This window comes from Aotus nancymaae, unplaced genomic scaffold, assembly GCF_030222135.1.
Source record: "Aotus nancymaae isolate 86718 unplaced genomic scaffold, 86718_ANA_hifiasm-v0.15.2.pri h1tg000058l, whole genome shotgun sequence".
NCBI classification, from domain to species: domain Eukaryota; kingdom Metazoa; phylum Chordata; class Mammalia; order Primates; family Aotidae; genus Aotus; species Aotus nancymaae.
This window is the reverse complement of record NW_026988472.1, coordinates 5,923,990-5,945,946: the sequence shown is the minus strand read 5'-3', so window position 1 is coordinate 5,945,946 and position 21,957 is coordinate 5,923,990. Positions and strand designations below refer to the sequence as shown.

The 21,957-nt window shown below is 41.3% G+C and overlaps 1 protein-coding gene across 3 annotated transcripts in view; it reads right to left on the bottom strand.

Annotated features, from left to right (window-relative positions):
- PHF8 (PHD finger protein 8) overlaps positions 1-21,957 on the bottom strand; it is a 105,911-nt gene that overhangs the window by 46,066 nt on the left and 37,888 nt on the right. For 2 of the 3 annotated variants that reach the window (XM_012471733.2, XM_012471735.2), the window contains exons 9-16: positions 16,300-16,387; positions 15,838-15,944; positions 13,744-13,835; positions 9,760-9,849; positions 7,671-7,973; positions 6,809-6,912; positions 805-983; positions 105-190 (exon numbers count right to left, since the gene is read on the bottom strand). In XM_012471733.2, coding sequence (XP_012327156.1) covers positions 105-190; positions 805-983; positions 6,809-6,912; positions 7,671-7,973; positions 9,760-9,849; positions 13,744-13,835; positions 15,838-15,944; positions 16,300-16,387 — 1,049 coding nt within the window. The remainder of the gene's footprint in view (positions 1-104; positions 191-804; positions 984-6,808; positions 6,913-7,670; positions 7,974-9,759; positions 9,850-13,743; positions 13,836-15,837; positions 15,945-16,299; positions 16,388-21,957) is intronic. The other variant, XM_012471734.2, reaches the window with a different exon arrangement.

Genomic DNA, 21,957 nt, shown 5'->3' with positions numbered 1-21,957 from the left:
ATAGGATGTCTTTCTCCCCACATATCCCCCAACTAGAATGACAATCTGCCTTCTGTTTCTATCACCAGAATGAGCAGAAGACTAGACAAAGGACAGAAGCCTACCTCAATGTCAAATTCAACTTCTCCTGGTTCACGAACTCGGTTGGGGTCAGAGCAAGGCTTCGCACGGGGCAATTTCCGGGGAAATTCTAGAAAACAATGGAATGCACTTATTATGAAGCTATGATTAGCATTTCAGCCAAATACCCAGAAAAAGAAAAATAAGACTAATTTTCTTGGAAGTAATGACCACAGACGACTAATTTAGAAAGGTTAGGGATCAGCTGATAAATAAATCTCTAGAACAAAGGAAACAATGAAGGCCTTTAGAACCTAGTATAGCAGAATGTCAACAAGTACAGGCCTAAGGTCTTGAGTGCATCAAGAGGGCCAAAATCAAATATAAAATGGGCAGAGGCTGGGCACGGTGGCTCACACCTGTAATCCCAGCACTTTGGGAGGCCAAGGTGGGTAGATCACCTGAGGTCAGGAGTTTGAGACCAGCCTAACCAACATAGTGAAATCCCATCTCTACTAAAAACACAAAATTAGCTAGGCATGTTGGCACAAGCCTGTAATCCCACTACTCAGGAGGCTGAGGCAGGAGAACTGCTTGAACCCGGGAGGTGGAGGTTGCAGTGAGCCAAGATTGTGCCACTGCACTCCAGCCTGGGCAGTAAGAGCAAAACTCTGTCTCAAAACAAACCAACCAACCAACCCCAAAAAATGGGCAGGGGAGGAAAAAGAAAGAACAGAGACACACTTGGTCTTATTATGAGAGTTGCCTTCTCCTTTCCCAATCTCTCGTCAATCTGCAGCTCATCATCTGAATCCAAGTCAAATTCGTCTTCCATCACCTGTTCTGCCACCAGCCTAGCCTTGTCTACCTTCTTTGCTATCTTGGTTCGCCGAGATTTGGGTAAGTTCTTCATCCTTTTCGTACTGAAGGGAACGAGAACATAAAAACAGTCACTAGCAATATCAAGATTGTATTTTCTCTACACTGACCTACGGATTCAATACAATCCCTATCAAAATCCAGCCAGCTTTTTAAATAAAAAGTTGGTAGTAAAATGTACATGGACATACAGAGGACCTAACACAGCCAAAATAATTTTGAAAAAGAACAAAATTGGAGGACTTATACTGCTCAATTCTAAAATTTACTCTAAAGCTATGGTAATCAAGGCAATGCAATATCAGCATAAACACAGACATACAGATCAGTAGAAAAGAACTTTTGAGTTCCGAATAAACCCTTAAAATTTATGATCAACTGATTTTTGACAAAAGGTGCCAAAGCAACTAAGTGGGGGAAAGGATGGTCTTTTCAATAAATCTTGCTGAGAAAAATGATGCAAAGAGGCTGGACACAGTGGCTCACGCCTGTAATCCCAGCACTTTGGGAGGTCGAGGTGGGTGAATCACAAGGTCAGGAGTTTGAGACTGGCCTGACCAACACGGTGAAACCTCGTCTCTACTAAAAATACAAAATTTAGCCAGGCGTGGTGGCGGGTGCCTGTAGTCCCAGCTACTCGGAAGGCTGAAACAGGAGACTCGCTTAAACCCCAGAGGCCGGAGTTGCAGTGAGCTGACATGGTGCCAACTGCACTCCAGCCTGGCGACCGAGCGAGACTCGGTCACAACAAAAAAAAAAAAAAAAAAAAAAAAGAAATATGGATGCAAAGAATGAATGTGGACCCTTACCTTATATCACACACAAAAATGAACTCAAAATGCATCACACATGTAAATGTAAAAGCTAAAACTATAAAACTAGAGGAAAACACAGAAAAATATCATTATGACCTGGGATTAAGTAAAATTATAAATTTTTGTATTTCAAAAGAAACCATTAAGAGATTAAAATATAAGCCACAAACTAGAAGACAATATTTGGAAATCGTTTATCTGGCAAAGGATTTGTATCTAGAATTTTTTTTTTTTTTTTTGAGACAGTGTCTCACTCTGTCGCCCAGGCTGGAGTTCAGTGGCGTGATCTTGGCTCACTGCTACCTCTGCCTCCCAGGTTCAAGTAATTCTCCTGCCTCAGTCTCCCAAGTAGCTGGGACTACAGGCGTGCACCATCACACCTGGCTAATTTTTGTGTTTTTAGTAGAGACAGGGTTTTACCACGTTGGTCAGGCTGGTTTCAAACTCTTGACCTCAGGTGACTCGCCTGCCTTGGCCTCCCAAAGTGCTGGGGTTACAGGCATGAGCCACCATGTCCGGTCTGTATCCAGAATATTTTTAAAACTCTTAGAATTCAATAATAAGACAACAGAATTATAAAACAAGCAAAAGATTTGAATAAGACATTTCTCCAAAGATAATATATAAATGGCCAACAATCACAGGAAAAGATGCTCAACATCGTTAAGTCATTAGGGAAATGCAAATAAAAACCTTACTGCCATTTGTGACAACATGGATGAAACTGGAGGACATTATACTAAATGAAACAAACCAGACACAGAAAAAAAATATTATCTAACTTATATGTAGAATCTAAACAAGTCAAACTCAGCTGGGTGCAGTGGCTGATGTGTATAATCCCACGGATTGGGAGGCCAAGGTAGGAGAATCACTTGAGTCCAGCAGTTCAAGACCAGCCTGAACAACAGAGCAAGACCCTGTCTCTACCAAAAAAAAAATGTTTTTTGTTTTTTTTCTAAATTAGGCAGGTGTGGTGGCACATGCCTGTAGTCTAAGCTATTCTGAGGTAGGAGGGATTACCTGAACCCAGGAGTTCAAGATTACAGTAAGCTATGACCGCACCACTGTGCTCTAGCCTGAGTGACAGAGCAAAAACTTGTCTCAAAAAATTTGTTTAAAAAGTCAAACTCATAGAAGCAAAGAGTAAAATGGTGGTTACACCAAGTGGACAGGAGACATAGTGATAAAAGAGGACAAAATTTCAATAATGTAGGATAAATTCTAGAACTCTAACGTACAGCAAGGTGACTGCAGTTAATAATACCGTATTGCAGTCCAGCGGCAACAAGTGATCTGCCCGCCTTAGCCTCCCAAGGTGTTGGGATTATAGACATGAGCCACTGCACCCAACCATATTTAATTTTTTTATTTTTTATTAAAAAAAAATACACATACAATGAGATAACACTTTACATCCACCAGAATGGTTATAGTCAAAAAGAAAATAACAAATGTTGGCCAGTAAGTGAAGAAACCCATGATTGCTGGTTGAAATGAACACTGCCTTTGTCCAGAACTCAAAAGTGGCTTCGACAATCCCATTAACACATAGTAGATGATATTAACCAATAAAAACTGCTGGATAAAACCTCATAAACAGTTAAAAAGAAATATGTTTTTGGTAAATCAGTATATTAATACATTCAGCAACTTTTGTAATTTTGTTAAACTGACTTTCAGTGAAGTGGCTGTCATTTAACTGACCTGTTTTCTACCTCAGAGAGTTGAGGATTAAATGAGCTCATACAGAGCCTGATCCATGTCAACTGCTCCATGTAGCTAATATTATAAAGTTCTCTGGCTCTCAGTTTTCACATTAGTAAAAGAGAGATAATAATACTTACTTTTGGGGTTGGGGTGAGGATTAAATAAAATAGTATATGTAAACAGCTAAGATAGACTGACACAGAGCAGATGCTCAATAAATGATAGTTATGTATACCCTGATCTTTTATTAACTTCTAGTAATTAAAAATTTCAGACTCTTGCCTCCTTCCCTTCACCCTGAAAATAATAATAAATTAAAAAATTTCAGCTGGGTTGTGGTAGTCCACGTCTATAGTATCAGCTAACTCAGGAGGCTGAGACAAGGTTGAACTGCTTGAGCCCAGGCAATACAGCAAGACCCTGTCTGTAATAATTTTTTAAAAAACGTTAAAGAAAAATTTGAAACATACACAAAAATATAAAAGTATAATGAATTCTCATGTACCTATTACTCAGCTAAGTTTCAGCAATGATCAATACAGCCAGTCTTGTTTCATCTATACCCTACTCTCTGCAAAACACGAAGTTTAGAGAGAAGCCCAGACAGTATCATATCATCTGTAAATATTTCTATACTTTGACTATCTGGGTTCACTTAACAGCTTCTGGCAGCTGCAGCAGGTTAATAAGCAGCAACACAAGAGGGACTGCTGGCCGGGTGGGAGGCAGGAAATGTCTTATTGTATCCTCAATAGCCATTATAGGCTGGATTCAGGACTCTAAATTTTCTCATCTCCAGGAGACCTATCATGAGTTCTGGATAAAGACAATATTCAGCAGTCTCTCTAATCTTACACTTCAGTAACTGGATTCTCAACCCCCAAGAATAGCTCTGTTGCTTTCACAATCTGCCTTACTCTCACTCCCTTTTTCCTTATTTACCACACAGGTGGGCCCAGATGAACCTGAAGATAACTTTTTTCTACAAAGAGGCTATTAAGTTACCTTGATTGGTTGTGTACCTACATTGTTCATATTCTGCACTTGGCTCTTGACTGCTGCTATCTAGTGTTCTGAGTAAAATAGCCCTTACTGCTTCCCCTGCATCTGCCTCTATGTATTTCAGGCTTTCTGACAATCTTCTTAGATTCTGGCCACAGCCACATTATTATCACCATCTTCATGGTGAATACTTTTGCCTCTATCTTCATCATTTATTATCATTATCAAGCATGTATTATATGGCAGGCCCTATGGTTAATGTTCTACATATATTATTCTCATTTAATCCTCCAACAACCCTAAAGTAAGGTTTTATGGTTGTTGTTTTTTTTTTTTTGAGACACTGTCTTGCTCTGTCACCCAGGCTGGAGTGCAGTGGCACGATCTCGGCTCACTGAATCTCCGCCTCCCGCATTCAAGCGATTCTCCTGCTTCAGCCTCCCAAGTAGCTGGGATTGCAGGCACATGCCACCACGACAGGCTAATTGGTTTTTTTGTGTGTGTATGTATTTTAGTAGAGATGGAGTTTTACAATGTTGGCCAGGATGGTCTCGATCTCCTGACCTCGTGATCCTCCCGCCTTGGCCTCCCAAAGTGCTGGGATTACAGGCATGAGCCACTACATCTGGCCTTAAAGAAAGTTTTTTTTTGTTGTTGTTGTTTTTCTTTTTTTTTTTTGTAAAGTAAATTTTAACTATAGAATACATATAATGAGGACACTGAAGCTCAGAAAGGTTAATTAGTTTGCCAAAGTAGAACAGTGAATATGTGTCACAGCTGGGATTTAAACTTGGGATTGCCTGATTCCCAAGCCCATGATTTTGTTGTAAACAGCTTTTATTTTATTCTTTTAAAAATTGTGCCTTTAAAATTATTTAAAGAAAATACATGCTCATTGTACAAAATTCAAATGCTGCTGAAGTGAAAATTTGCTCTCTTACCTCCCTATCATACTTTCCAGGGATAGCCACTGTTAAAACCTTGGTATAACAAGGCTAGGCATGGTGGCTCATGCCTGTAATCCCAGCATTTTGTGAGGCTGAGGGAAGGATCACTTGAGGACAGAAGTTCAAGACCAGCCTGGCCAACATGTGGAAACCCTGTCTCTACTAAAAATACAAAAATTAGCTGACGTGGTAGTGTGTGCCTGCAGTCCCAGCTATTTGGGAGGCTGAGACACGAGAATCACTTGAACCAACAGGGCGGAGGTTGCAGTGAGCCAAGATCGCACCACTGAACTCTAGCCTGGGCAACAGAGCAAGACTGTCTCAAAAAAAAAAAAACCTGGTGTAACAAGCATAAAATATGTAACTAGGCCAGGCGGCTCGTATCTGTAATCCCAGAACTTTGGAGGCCGAAGGGGGAGGATCACCTGAGTCTAGGAGTTAGAGATCAGCCTGGGCAATACAGAGACCCCATCTGTATTTTAAAAAAAAATTTATTTACACACACACACACACACACACACACACACACACACACACACCACACATATCACATCACGCTATTTGCCTAAATGTACATACGTATCTCTGGAAGAAAACCACTGACATTGGTTGTCCATGGGAAGTAAACAGGAAAACAGATGGGTGTGAGATTTTTCACTGTTCTCTTTCACAATGTTTTATTTTTAAACCTTGTAAATTACATTTTTAAACCTCTTCAAAAAATACAAATAAAAGTCTATATATTGCTTTTCCATACGTGCATATACATACACGTGTATACATGCCTTTTTAAAAGTAAAAATGGAACTATTCCTATGTATTATTCTGTAACCTGATTTTAAAAATATACGTTGAACATCTTTCTGTGTCAACAGATATTGAACTATCTCATATATTCTATAGATATACCATCGTTTATCCAGCCCTTACTAATGAACACTTCGATGTTTCCAATTACTATTACAAACAATGGTGCAGTGAATACTGAACATTTGTCATTATATACTCGTGTACAAAGATTTCTGTAAACTAAATTCCTAAAAATCTAATGGCAAGTCAAAAGGTGTAGAAAAAACTAACGCTTTTAGTAAGTATGCTATACTAATTTCTACCAGTGGTTCTCTCCCAATGACTTGCTGAAGTTTCTAGAACTAATATAAAATCTTTCTCAGGCTTGCCAATTCAATTTCAGACCTCTTCCTCTACCCACCTCCAACACCACACCATGGTTCTCTGAACTAAGCAATGACACATCATTAGTATCTAGGTATTGCCCTAAGTACAGTCCCTCCTCACCCATGTCCCAACCCCTAGACTCCAACTCCATTCCCTGTCTCAGTGGCATATTACCACTGACAATTCCAGTTACCTCTGTGCTCCTCCTTCCCAACTCACCTGCCATTAGACATCAATAGGGCCAACGGGCTCTCATTTCCATCAAGGTCCAAGTCCGGTGAGTCATCATCTGAGTCATTGAAGCGGGCACCAGTGATGTTGAACTGCAGGAGTAGGAGGCTCAGTTGTCACCTGTCTGGGACTCCCTTGGGAATCACGATGCCAAGTTCCCTCCGGTTTCACTGGTTGAGTTCACTGTCAAAACCACCTGAGCCACGGACCTCTGCAATACTGTCCCCCCACCCCTACTGATCACAGGGGCAGGAGGTTGAAAATGTGTGCTGGTTCAGGGGATACCTATCAATCTTGCGAACCATGTTCCCTTAAAAAAGAGGGGGCACACCTTCAGGTGCCCATGGAGAGAATCACAATCCTGAGGCAAGAAGGAGCCCTGATGGAGGGCTTTTCTCAAGGACCTGCTCAAGACTACAACCTGACACTTATATGCAATGTTTTCAAATCTCATTCCCGTCCTAGCATTTCAAAATTCAGCTAAGTGTCATGTTTTCTAAAAAGAGCTCCTGAAAATCTTCCCTATCCAGACAAAATCAACCCTCCTCTGTATCTCAGGGTCCCACACACACTCTTGATTGTGGTATTCACAATACTTGATTGCACTCATTTTTATGCCTGTCTTTCTCACTCGCCTGTCAGCCTCTTGAGAGTTACATCCACAGCACCTATCACAGTGCCCAGCATAGAAAGGTCTCAATAAATGCCTGTTAAATGAGTGGGACTGGGTAGCCAAACACCAGGGGGCCTAAGGGACATGGCAGTCAGACAGGATAGCCTGCTTTTTGAAATCCTGCTCTTCCAAGGGACACCCAAAAGGGCTGGGCTGAACCCATGGGCCAGCACCCACCTTTGCTTTCTGGAAAGAGCCTGTCTTCAGTGCCTGATGACTGTATGTGTCCATGAGATTATAGCTCAACTGGCCAGCAGGCCCCAAGGCTGAACTCTCCTTGCCCTTTCGCTCTGCCTTCTTGAAGAGTTCCTTGGGCTTCAGGCCTTTCTTCTTTGAACCATTTTTGGAGGGCAGTGACAGCCTGGACATGGACACTGAAGTGGGATGGGCTGGCCTGCTTAGGGGAATGGAGCCAGCTGGGAAGATCCTCTGCCGCCCAAAGACATTGCTCGTCTTCCCAACGTTCTGTTGGAAGATGTCCTACAAGAGTGTTAGTACATGGTGGGGTTAGAGCTTACTCAAGGGTTCTCTCAACACTAAGAGCAGAGGTCTGTTCCTGGCACCAATGGTACTGCCATGGAAGTGGCTTACAGATGCTCCACGTATGCACACCCTAGCTTTTCCATAACGAGTCATCAAGAATTTATTGGGTGGCATTTCTTTACCCAGCCATTGACAAGTAAGAAGACGAGCAAAACACTACTGTCAAAATTGGAGAGAAAATACTCCGTAAGTAGCTGACATGAGAGAAAACAATCAAGTACTAATCTGTGGTTCAAACTCTAAGGACTATAGGATCTAAGAGAAGGAGAGAGGTTCTAGTCCCAATTCAGCTACTATCTAGCTCTGTAACCTGAGGAAAGTTATCTGACCATTTGAGACTGTTTGCTTAGCTGTAAAATTAAAGGACTAAACTGGAAAGGTGATTTTTGAAGATGTTCTGTGGCTCCTTTGACCTTCTTGGGAGAAGCCCTAAGAATTGGGGGTAGATAGAAGGCGAATGAGAAGAACAAGTGGAGCCCTAGGCTCCTACCTTCATCTTATTCAAAGCAGCTATGCTTTAAATATTGGGCTTCCCCCTAAAATGTCATTTTTTAAAAAAGGATTCCATTACTTTAAAATATTTGAAAGCCCATGGACCACATATAACCTATCTCTAAGTCCTCTTCCAACCAGTCCAAAGTTTTGTGGTTTAAGTGGGAAGTGCTGGAGAAAAGGTAGGCCTTTAACTATCCTGAATGATTCTGACAGATGGGAGTGGAGGAAAATAAGAAGTAGGAAGTGGACACTGTAAGCTACGGTGTAGGCAGTGAAACATGCTGCAAGCAGTGAGGCTAGAAGCCCAACTTCCTATCTCACTCTGACCACCCTTCAGCATGGACATATATATCCTGGGCACTAAATAGAACTTTATAGCTTCTGAGCTTAAAGTAAAGTCTAATTCTCCTCTGGTGCCTCTGCTACTTCACCATCCCACACCAGCTTCTCTCTTTATTGCTATAAAGTCTACTAATAACAATGGCTCACATTTATTGAGTACTTACTCTGCCAGGCACTGTGCGAGGGGCTCTACATATATATTAGCTTTTTATCCTAACAAAATTCTGAAACGTTAGTGTTATCCTCACTTTACAGATGAGGAAATTGAGGCTCTGAAAGGCTTGCAAGGGACAGAGCAGGAACCAGAACCCAGGTTTCTCTGAATCTCTTACCACTATACCTTACTGCCTCTTGGTATATGCCACCTGTTGAAACATGGCTTTGTAATCATCTTCACCCCGAGAGAACTGTCATTTTGCAGAATGCAGAGACTGAGTCAAAATTAATAACAACAACAACTGCCACCACCACCCACCACCATGACCCACCATCAGAATTTACTGTGCACCTTCTGTGTGCCAAGCACTCTACTTTTGTGCTCAACCTACATTACCTTATTTAATCCTTTTAACAATCCTTGAGTAGGTACAATTATCCCCATTTTGGAGATGAGAAAACTGAAGCCTGGAGAGGTTAACTTTGCTCAGGTCCTCTACTAGGCTGAGTTCTTTGTGATCAGGTACTATTTATATATTTTAAGAGCCTAGCCCGATGTGCGGCACACTTGAAATACAGTAGTAATTATTTGAACAAATGAATTGGGTCTTTGGTAGGGTCTTGCCAACACTTTCCCCTGGGCTCTCATGCTAACTGCAGAGGCCTAACCTGTCACTTGAGCCTCAAGGCCTTCCCAAATGCCTTCTCTTCCCTGCCCCATGCTCCTTACTTCCACCAGGCGGATCTCCCTGGCCAGATCTTTAATGAGCTGTACAGTTCGCACTGTCTCCGGGATCTCATCCTCATGGTCTGGCAGAGCCTGTCAAACAAGAGGCATGAGGAATAAACCCACACACAAAGAGACAACTGATTTTGGACAAATAGATCAAGGCAATTCAATGGAGACAGGGTAGTCGAACAAATGGTTCTGGACAAACTGGATATCTACATGCAAAAAAAAAAAAAAAAAGAACCTCAATCCATATCTTACACCATACGCACAAACACAAACACAAACTTAAAATGGATCAGAGACCTAAACGTTAAACCTAAAACTATAAACCCTTTAGACCAAACTTGTCCAACCCACTATCCAGAACGGCTTTGAATGCAACAACACAAATTAGTAAGCTTTCTTAAAACATTATGAGATTTTTTTCTTTTTGAGACAGAGTTTTGCTATTGTTGCCCAGGCTGGAGTGCAATGGCGCCATCTCAGCTCGCTGCAACCTCCACCTCCCGGGTTCAAGCGATTCTTCTGCCTCAGCCTCCCCAGTAGCTCAGATTAAAGGCACATGCTACTACGCCCAGCTAATTTTTGTATTTTTAGTAGAGATGGGGTTTCGCCATGTTGGCCAGGCTGGTCTCAAATTCCTGACCTCAGGTGAACCGCCCATCTCAGCCTCCCAATGTGCTGGGATTACAGGCCTGAGCCACCACATATCAGCCGAAAACCCCTGCTTTAGACAGAGGAGAACATCTTTGTGGCCTTCAGTTAGGCAGATTTCTTAGATAGGATATAAAAAGCATGGACCAGAAAAGAAAAAAGTTGATCAACTGGACTTAAAAAGCAAAACTTCTTTTTGAAAAACCTGTATTATGTCAGCACCTCTGCTACTTTGCAAGCCACAGACTGAGAGAAGATAATTGTAAAACATCTATCTAATAAAGGACAGTATCAAGAGGTATAAGGAACAAAGTTGTGGGCTTGGGCCACACCCCTCAAAAAAGTCAAGGACCTCAAGGAGATCAATGAGGACAAACCAGCCTCTCCACTTGTGAGGAAGGAACTCTGTGCTGAGCAGCTACTGGCCCACAGCTAGCTCAACAGCAACACAGAGCAATCCCTGTTAGTTGTCTCTCTTTTGTTTGCCCTCTTTTTGAGTACTGGGATTTACATTTTTATGTAGATCTCAAGGTTTTCCTTTGTGGGTTTTTTCTACCACTTTTCACTTCATTTTTGTATCCAGAGGACTGACAAAAAAAAAAAAATTCCTCAGCATTTCCTTGTTTCTCATGTTTTTTTTTTCCCCCTTTAACTCTTTTCATGTATCTGGAATTTATTTTGGTGGCTAGGTGGGGAGCTGAGAACTCATGTGACCCAGCTAGATAATCTTATGGCTTCCTCCTTCTCAGACCAGGGTCTCTGGAAAGGTGAAGGGGCAAGTTCCTCCCCTACAAATCATCTGCACTTCACAAAAGACTCCTTCCATGAGCGTGGGCTCCTCAGAACTATGTTCTACTCTCCTCCAGCTCCCATTGATCACTCTGTTTGGGGCCATCCCTCGATCTCCAGGTCTATCCTGAGTCATGAGTGCTTGGACCCTACCCACCTCCTTTTTGGTGTTTTTGGGATATAGCCAACTTTAAAGTTCACTCCATGGGAGGGGTCAGAGATGAAATTCAAGGTAGTCAACACATGAGAGATGTGGAGAAACAGAATCACAGGCTAAGGTCCAGGTGTAGGTGAGCCCAGGGAGCAAGGGAAGGCTCAAAATATGAAGTCCAAGAATATCTGAGGGGAAGGTTGGCAACAGGAACTGGGGAGATTGTACAAGTTAAGCCCTAGTGGCTGAAAGGTCTCTGTTGGTCACAGTATACACAGGAAAAGGAGCATCTAAATCCTAACATTACATGTTGACATTTCTTCTCTTCTTGATTTCTGGGTGTTTTTTTAAATTCAGTATTCTGAAAAGTTAATTTGTTCACATGGGTCAAAAATCAAACAATATAAAAAGATGGGCCGGGTCCAGTGGCTCACACCTGTAATCCCAGCATTTTGGGAGGTCGAGGTGTATGGATCACTTGAGGTCAGGAGTTCAAGACCAGTCTGGCCAACACGGTGAAACCCTATCTCTATTAAAAATACAAAAATCAGGCAAGCATCGTGTCCGTGTCTGTAATCCCAGCTACTCGGGAGGCTGAGGCACAAGAATCACTTGAACCCGGGAGGCAGAGGTTGCAGTGAGTTGAGAGGGACAGTGAACCACTGCACTTTAGCCTAGGCAACAGAGAGAGACTCCATCTCAAAAAAAAAAAAGAAATATAAAAAGATAGATATTGAAAAGCCTCATTCCTACCCTGTCCCCGTCATCAATCCTATCATCCCACTCCCACAGGTAACCATTTTCATTAGTTTCTACATCCCTCCAGATCCTATCTTCAGGCAAATGTAAGTATATACTAACATAATTCTTGTTTCCCCCTTTTTACATGTAAAATGACATACTTTACAGATGGTTGTACACCTTTACCTGACAAATTCTGGAGCTCTTTCCAAAGCAGTACATACAGATATTTCTTTTGTTTGTTTTTTTTTGAGACAGAGTCTCGCTCTATCACCAGGTTGGAGTGCAATGGTGTGATCTGGGCTCACTGCAACCTCCACCTCCTGGGTTCAAGTGATTCTCCTGCCTCAGCCTCCCAAGTAGCTGGGATTACAGGCACGCGCCACCATACCCAGCTAATTTTTGTATTTTCAGTAGAGATGGGGTTTCACCATGTTGGCCAGGATGCTCTCGATCTCCTGACCTCAGGCGATCTGCCTGCCTTGGCCTCCCAAAGTGTTGGGATTACAGGCGTGAGCCACTGCACCCGGGTTTTTTTTTTTTTTTTTTTCTTTAATAGCTGGTTAGTGTTCAGTTGGATAAATGGACATTTGCATATTTCTAAAACCCACTTTGTCAGTATGCATCAAGAGCTTTACATTTTTTCATATACTTTGATTCAGTAATTGTTCTTCCAGGAATCCATCCTGAAGAAACAATCAAGAAATAAGGGACAAAGACTGATATTTACTGTATGATTCTTTAAAACTATCCCCTCAACGAAATAAAAAGGAAGCAGCAATAAGTAAGTAGTTAGGCAAGGATAGTACATTCCTGCAAAAGAGTATCATATAACTATTAAATGTTTCTGGAGAACTTTGGTGACACAGGAAAATTAAGATAAAGCAAAGATTCAAACATAAAATTGGATATATGGTTGACCTTTGAACATGGGTTTGAAATGTATGGGTTCATTTATATGCAAATTTTCTTCTGCCTCTGCCACCCAGGACAGCAAGACCAACCCCTCGCCTTTTTCTTCCTCCTCAGCCTCCATATGAAGACAAGGATAAAGCCCTTTATGATGATCCACTTCCACTTTATGAATAGTAAACATATGTTTTCAGCTTACTTTATTGTAATAATATGGTATATAACACAAATAACATACAAAATATGTGTTAATTGGCTATGTTATTGGTAAGGCTTCTGGTCAACCGTAGGCTGTTAGCAGTTGAGGTTTTAGGGAGGCAAAAATTGTATGTGGATTTTTTACTACATCGGGGGGAGAGTCTGCACCCCAACCTCCACACTGTTCAAGAGTCAACCACACAGTGTGATAGTAATTATGTTTTTAAAGTGCATATAAAAAGACCAGAAGGAAATGTATCCAAGTGTTAACAGTAATTCCTGCTGAGTATTAAAATTATAGGCGATATTTTTCCTTCCACATGTTTCTGATTCTCTAGTGTAAGTATGTGTTACTTTTTATCATCAGAAAGAAAGATTTTAAAATGTAATCTATGGAATCCTAGCCCAGACCTCCACTCTACACCCAGGAGCCCACAAGCTTCTCTGGTCTCTTCTGTCTCTCCAAAACATCTGCCCGAAGCCAGTCCCTACAAAGGGCAAAACTCCAGAGGAGGTAGAGAAATAGGCATATTTACTTCTTTCCTTGTCCAAGCTCTAAAGGCCAAGTTCAAAGCTTTCCCACCATGGACCAGGTAGGAGGCAGGGTGTCTCCTGTTCTCTCGCAAACCTAAAGGGGGAAAGAGGAAAGCAGAGTGTCAACAAAGCCATGCAGGAAAGTGAAGGACTTGTGACCTTTGTTAGGCAACCAGAGAAAATGCTCAAGGTTCTGAGCACAACTGCAGATCTCAGTTCTAACAGTGTTCATTTACTGAGTACCTAGTAAGTGCTAGGAATCTGATGTCTATTATCTCATTTAATCCTTATACCTATCCTGTAAGCAAGGTATTATCATTATACAGTCCAGGAAACTGAGGCTCAGAGAGGCAAAGAATCTTGACCAAGGGCACACACCTAGCAAGTGCCAGAGTCATGACTAAAACCGTGTGTATTTGAATCTGAGGCCTGTGCCCCTTCCATGACATTACTGTACCCCTTGAGTTTCAAAATGAGAACACTCAGGAGGACCATGAGTTCTACCTACACAGATTTGAAGGGCCATTAATGTAGAAGGTGGATTAGCTATGTTCTGCCTTATGTCAGGAGGTTACTACAAACAGCCAGATTTAGGTTCTATAAGTAATTTTCTACTGAACCAAGCTGTTTGGAATAGGTAATGAGCAGTTAGTCATACAGCATCTGATTAAACACTTAAGTGACAGTCTAGGTGGCAGAGTAAGAGCTTGAGGTATTGGCTACGAAGCTGCACTCACGGCCTCTGAGATTCTTTGTAACTTATCAATATTGATTTCTCCTGGCCAAGTTACCTTGAAGAATCTTAGGCCTAAGTAAGGGACCCACTCTATTCCAGATTAGACCAGGAAAGAAGAAACCCAGTAAGTAAATTGGCTTCCAACTAGGCTAATACCGAAGAACCAAATCGATGATGCCAGGATGGTCAGGACTGTGCCTTATCCCCAGCGGAAGCAGATCCAGGAAACTCTCAGACTATTCAGATTGAGCTTTCTATCTTAACCAGCAGGAAACAGAGATAATTTCACTGTGATCCAATTTTCTCAGTCACACTTGCTAAACAAAAAGTTTAAAATCCATGCCCTGTTATGCATTATGCTGAGTAAAAAAGTGAATCTGAGAAGGTCACATACTATATGATTCCATTTATACAATATTCTTGAAATGACAAAATTCAGCAAGGCACCATGGCTCACGCCTGTAATCCCAGCACTTTGGGAAGCCAAAGCAGGCAGATCACCTGAGGTCAGGAGTTTGAGACTAGCCTGGCCAACATGGTGAAACCCCATCTCTGCTAAAAAAGTACAAAAATTAGCTGGGCATGGTGGTGGGCACCTATAATCCCAGCTACTCAGGAGGCTGAGACAGGAGAAGCTTGAACCCTGAGGGCGGAGGTTGCAGTGAGCCGAGATCATGTCACTGCACTCCAGCCTGGGTGACAAGAACAAGACTCCATCACACACACACAAAAAAAGACAAAATCATAGAAATGGAAAACAGATTAGTGGTTTCCAGAAGTTTTGGATGGTACAGGGGAGGAGAGTCGGTGAAACTACAAAGGGGTAGCATTGCTGGGTACCGCGGCTCATGCCTGTAATCCCAGCATTTTGGGAGTCTGAGGTGGGAGAATCACTTGAGTCCAGGAGTTTGAGACCAGTCTGGTCAACACAGCAAGACCCTGTTTGTACAAAAAAATTATTAAAATTAGCCAGGTGTGGAGGCCCATACCTGTAGTCTTAGCTACTGAGCAAGCTGAGGCAGGATTGCCTGAGCCCAGGAGTTTGAAGCTGCAGTGAGCCATGATCATTGCACCACTGCACTCTAGCCTGGGTGACTGAGTGAAGTCCTGTCTCAAAAAAGAAAGGGCTGGGGCTGGGGCAGGGAGGCAGCACTAGGGAGATTTCTTTAATCACTAATTATTACTTTTTAAAAACTGAACATATTTAAGGTACACAACATGATGTTTTAATTTATATACTTGAGATATTTCTGGTAATGAAATAGTACCACGACTTGATTGTGTTACACATTCACACACACACTCCCTCACTCGCTCAGGGGAGAGAGGCAAAAAGGACAGTTGGCAAAAGGCTCCATACCGCGAAAGATGTCCAGGATGTGTTTCCCCACATACCAACAGATGGTCTCAAAGTTTGGGAATTTGAAGAGGTCTGCTGTGCTCAGCCGCTTCTCAATCTCATAGGCTCTAGAAGGAAGAGACAGAACAACAAAAACAAGGATTCATTTACTGAGCACCGCCTATGACTCAGGTATTGTTCTGGATGCTTTCTATCTCTTCCTCAAAACAACTCTGCAAGATCTGGCTTTATACATTAGGAAACTTGGGCTTAACGGTTATATAATTTGCCCAAAGTCAAATAACTACTAAGTGCAGAAAACGTGTTAATCCTCAGCTGAACATCATCAGGATGAGGATCCATTCCTTTCTGGCCATCTCCCCTTCTTCTACATTATACTCCTCACTCTAGGACTAGGAAAGAGCCAAGGACTCCAGCAGACAGGAGTGGCCAACATGGAATCACCACAGTTTCAGGACTCACTTGAGTTGCATCTCGATATTAAGGCTGTGTAAGAAGTTCCCTCCAAAGGCAAGGCAGTCCACAGGCGTCAGCACAGCATGGATCCATCCTGCAGTGTAACAAGGCAAAATCAAAGCTAAAGAGGGCCTTTCTTCCTCTGGATATCTCCACTACCTGCTCAGCTGAAACCAAACTCCATAAGAGCAGTTAGCCTCCAAACTGGCTCCCCCACACCAAATGTTCTCAAGGTGTAGTCCAGGAAATCCTTAAGCTCCCTGAGACTCTTTCAGAGAAGCTGAGATGCCAAAACTATGTTCATGAAAATATTATGATGTCCTCTGCCTTTTTCACCCTTATTCTCATGGGTGTACAGTGAAGTATTCCAGAGGGTACATAATGTGATACCAAACAAAATGAAAGCAAAAGCAGATTTGGGGATCTGACAATTTTTTATTAACCCAGATATTATAGAGATTTGCAAAGATATAAAACAATGTCACTCTTCCCACTATATATTTTTGAAAATAGGTTTCATAAAAAAAATTTATTTATGCTAACACGTAATGGGTGTGTAACTATTTTTCAATAAATTAACAAGTATTTTAAAATTTTGTTTTAATTTATATGCTAAAAATTGATAAATATAAACCACATAAATAAAAGCTCTTCTGGATCCTTAATAATTTTTAAGACTATAAAGGAATACCAAGTATTTGCAACCCACTGCTCTACAATAATCTCAAACCTATCCTTCACATCCAATCCTAAGCAATGTATCTAAAACATAAATTTGGGTCAGGTGCAGTGGCTCATGCCTGTAATCCCAGAACTTTGGGAGGCCGAGGTAGGCAGATCACCTGAGGTCAGGAGTTTGAGACCAGCCTGGCCAACACGGCAAAATCCCATAGTTACTAAAAATAGAAAAATTAGCTGGGCATGGTAGAGGGCACTTGTAATCCCATCTACTCGAGAGGGTGAGGCAGGAGAATTGCTTGAACCTGGTAGGTAGAGGTTGCAGTGAGCCAAGATCCCACCATTGCACTCCAGCCTGGGTGACAAGAGTGAAACTCCATCTCAAAAAAAATTATAATAAATTAATAAATAAATAAATCTGCCCATGTCATCCTCTGCTTGAAACTCTTCACAGGAGAATGGATAAACTGTCAAATACTGAGACAATGGAGTATCAGAAAGTAAAATGCATTAACTACAGCTACATGTATCAATATGGATCTCACAATCATAATGTTCAGAGAAAAAAAGCAAGTTGACAAGAATACATATAATATGATTCCATTGTGTAACATCCAAAACCATGTAAAATAACAATATATATTATTTAGTGAGGCATAGTAAAAGAATGATAAAAATGCATGAGAAAGATAAACACCAACTTTAGGACAATGGCTCAGAAAGGGAAGAATGGGCATGTAATTGAGAACTATTACTGGAGGCTTCAAATATACCTGTAACATTTTACTTTTTTAGTTGAGTTATGACATAAATATTCATTATGTTATTATTTCTTTTTGAGACAAGAGTCTCGCTCTGTCACCCAGGCTGGAGTGTAGTGGCGCCATCCTGGCTCACTACAACCTCCGCCTCCCGGGTTCAAGCGATTTTTACGCCTCAGCCTCTCGAGTAGCTGAGACTACAGGTGACAGGTGCCCGCCACCATGCCCAGCTAATTTTTCTATTTTTAGTAGAGACAGGGTTTCACCATGTTGGCCAGGTTGGTCTCGAACTTCTGACCTCAAGTGATCCATCCATCTCAGCCTCCCAAAAGTGCTGGGATTATAGGCGTGAGCCACCGCACCCAGCCTATGTTATTCTTTATATGCTTTACTACATCTGAATTATTTCATTAGAAACTAAATAAACAAATAAACCTTCAATGGCCCTCAATCGCCTCTGCAGTAAGTTCAGTCGGCCTACCTTTTCACTTTCATCCACCCCAGCCCTTGCTCTTTAAGCTCTAGTATCTACAAGCTGCTTCACACATCTTTGGTTTCCTCCCACCTTTCCCTATGTCTGAAATGCCATTCCTGTTTTGTCTTTTCTTAGTCAATCACTACTCGTCCTTCTAGTATTGCTCTCCCAAGATTTTCACAAACCTCTGGCTAGACTAAGCACTCTTTGCTTCCAAAACTAATGGTGAATACCTCTATTGGTGCTATGGGGCTATTAGAACATTATACTAAAACAGCCTATCAATCCTTTGTCCTTAGGACTTAGCCCAATGCTAGACAGTAGATGCTCAATGCTTATGGCACTAAGTAGATTGCACCCGGTGTGTGGCTATTTCTACCAAGATGTAAATTAATTAACTCAAACCTCTAATGGGCAAGTTCAATTCACCAAACAGTTACTAAGTGCCCAGTATAGTAAAGTCATTATGGACTAGACCAGGCAAAGGATTCAAAGATGGATGAATAAATGCCTGGAAATAGAAAACTATAAAAGAGAAAAGCAGATGGGGTGGGGGTTGGGTGGGAGTGAATGACTTGCCTCACCATATATTAAACATTCTAAAAAAAACCAATGAAATCAAATCAATCATATTGATACATGAAGAGAAAAACAGACTTGTAAAACAATAGACAATCCAAAATTATACAATATATGATTAGACAAAGATGGTAGAATTATATAACAAGAATTGGAAAGAAAATATTATAATACCTTAATGAGCAATTCCAAACATGCTTGACACAAAAATAGGAAATAGAAATTCTCAGCAAAGAAATACACAAGAAACAAAATAAAATTTTAGAAATGAAAAATACTATGAATTCTGGGCCAGGCGCAGTGGCTCACGCCTGTAATCCCAGCACTTTGGTAGGCCAAGGTGGGCAGATCATGAGATCAGGAGTTCGAGACCAGCCTGGCCAGCATGGTGAAACCTCGTCTCTACTAAAAATACAAAAAATTAGCCAGGCATGGTGGTGCCCACCTGTAATCCCAGCTACTCGGGAGGCTGAGGCAGGAGAATCACTGGAACCCAGGAGGCAGAGGTTGCAGTGAGCTGAGATTGCGCCACTGCACTCCGGCCTGGGCAATACAGCAAGACTCTGTCTCAAAAAAAAAAAAAAAGAGAAAGAAAAATACTATATCTGAAATTAATGCAATGGACAAACTCAACAGAATAATGGAGACAACGGAAGAAAGAAAACAGAAAATTCGAAGACAAGAAACCAAAATTACCCAAACTGAACTTGAACAGAAAGAAAAAAGACAGAGAAAAATCAACTCAGGGACTTGCGGGACTAAGACAAAATATATAAAATTCATATAATCAGATCCAGCAGAAGTTAAAGCATAAGTCTCAAAAAGTATTTCAAGAAATAACGGCAGCCGGGCAGATCACCTGAGGTCAAGAGTTCAAGATCAGCATGGCCAACATGGTGAAACCTCATCTCTACTAAAAATACAAAAATTAGTGGGGCATGGTGGCACACGCCTGTAATCCCAGCTACTCAGGAGGTTGAGGCACAAGCATCACCTGAATCGGGGAGGTGGAGATTGCAGTGAGCCAAGATTGCACCACTGCATTCCAGCCTGGGCAAAAGAGCGAGACTCCGTCTCGAACAAACAAAGAAAAAAAAACAGAAAAAGAAATAATGGCTAAAAATTTCACATATATGGCGAAAGACATAAACCTACACATTCAAGAAGCTCAGTAAAAACATTCAGCCTTATAAACCCAAAGAAATCCATGCCAAAAAAACATCATGGCCAAACTGCAGAAAACTGAGGGAAAAAAAAGAAAAGAAAAATAATGAAAGCATCAAGAAATGACACATTATCTATAGGAGAAAAACAATTCAAATGATAGCCAAAATCTCATCAGAAACCATAGAGGCCAGAAGGAAACAGCACAACATTATTTTGGTGTTGAAAGAAAACAACTATTAACCTAGAGTTCTAGATCCAGAAAAACATCCTTCAGCGATGAAAGAAAAAAAGGCAAGACATTTACAGATGAAAAAAAACTAAGAACTTGTTGCCAGTAGACCCACCCTGAAACTCTAAACAGCAGAAAGGAAAACAGAATAGATGAGTAGAAACATGGATAAATACCATATAGTTTCCTTGTTGAGTTTTCTAAATGTTTGATAGGTGAAGCAAAAATTGTAAAACTTTATGGTATAGTTCTCAACATATGCGGAGGATAGTAGCCTTCTTGGTGTAGTGGGTAGCACATCAATCTCGTAATCAATGTATGAAGAGAAATATTTAAGACAAATACACAAGAAAATGTAAAACATGAAAAACTGTAGAAAAATGGGAAGGATAAAGGGATTTACAAAGAGGTAAGGTTTTGGGCTGGGTGCAGTGACTCATACCTATAATCCCAGCACTTCAAGAGGCTGAAGTGGGTGGATCGCTTGAACTTAGGAGTTCAAGACCAGCCTGGGCAACAAGGCGAAACCCCATCTCCACTAAAACTTAAAAAATTAGCCAGACATGGCAGTGTACATCTGTGGTCCCAGCTACTTGGGAGGCTGAGGTGGGAGGATTGCTTACACATGGGAGGTCAAGGCTGCAGTAGCTGTCACCTTACCACTGCATTCCAGTGGTAAGGTGACAGAATGAAATCCTGTCTCAAGAAACAGAAGGTTTCACTCCTTCCCTCAAACAGGTAATATGTAAATACTAGCAGACTGTGTTATGCTATGTATGTATAAAGTAGTTACTAGAGCAAACACTAACAAAGTAACTAGAAAACCTTTATGAAAGCTGAACCAAAAAATTCTTATGAAAATTCAAGGGGCTGCCTGGGCATGGTGGCTCACGCCTGTAATCCCAGCACTTTGGGAGGCCGAGGCAGGCAGATCAACTGAGGTCAGGAGTTCGAGACCAACCTGGCCAACATGGTGAAACCCCGTCTCTACCAGAAATACAAAAATATTAGCCAGGCATGGTGATGGGTGCCTGTAATCCCAGCTACTCGGGAGGCTGAGGCAGGAGAATCGCTTGAACCTGGGAGGTAGAAGTTGCAGTGAGCCAAGACTGCACCATTGCACTCCAGCCTGGGCAACAAGAACAAAGCTTCGTATCAAAAAAAAAAAAAAAAAAAAAAACCAAGAGGCCAAATAATCCTGAAAAAGAAAAAGTTGGAGCACGGCACTTCCCAACCTCAAAACTTACTACAAATGTACAATAATTGAGATGGCGTGTCACTGTTAGAAGAATCAATGGAATAGAATTCAAGGTCCAGAAATAAACCCTTATCTTTGGTCAACAGATTTTTAACACGGGTGTCAAGACAATTCGATGGGAAAAGAACAGTCTTTTCAAAAGGTTCTGGGACAACTAGGTAACTACATACAAAAGAAAGAAACTGGATCCTTACACCATATACAAAAATTAAATCCAAATGGATGAAAGATCTAAGAACTAAAACTATAAAATGCTTAGAAGAAAACATAGGCATAAATCTTCATGACCTTCAATTAAACAACAGTCTCTTAGATACCAAAAGCATAAGCAAATAAAGAAAAAAATAAATTGGACATCAAAATTTGTAACTTTTGTCCTTCACAGGATGCTATCAAAGTGAAAAGACAACCCCAAGAATGAGAGAAAATATTTCCAAATCACTTTGTTCTCTATGCAGTATCTAAAAAGAGAAAAAAAAAAGTTTAGTATCTAAAGTATATAAATTCTTACAACTCA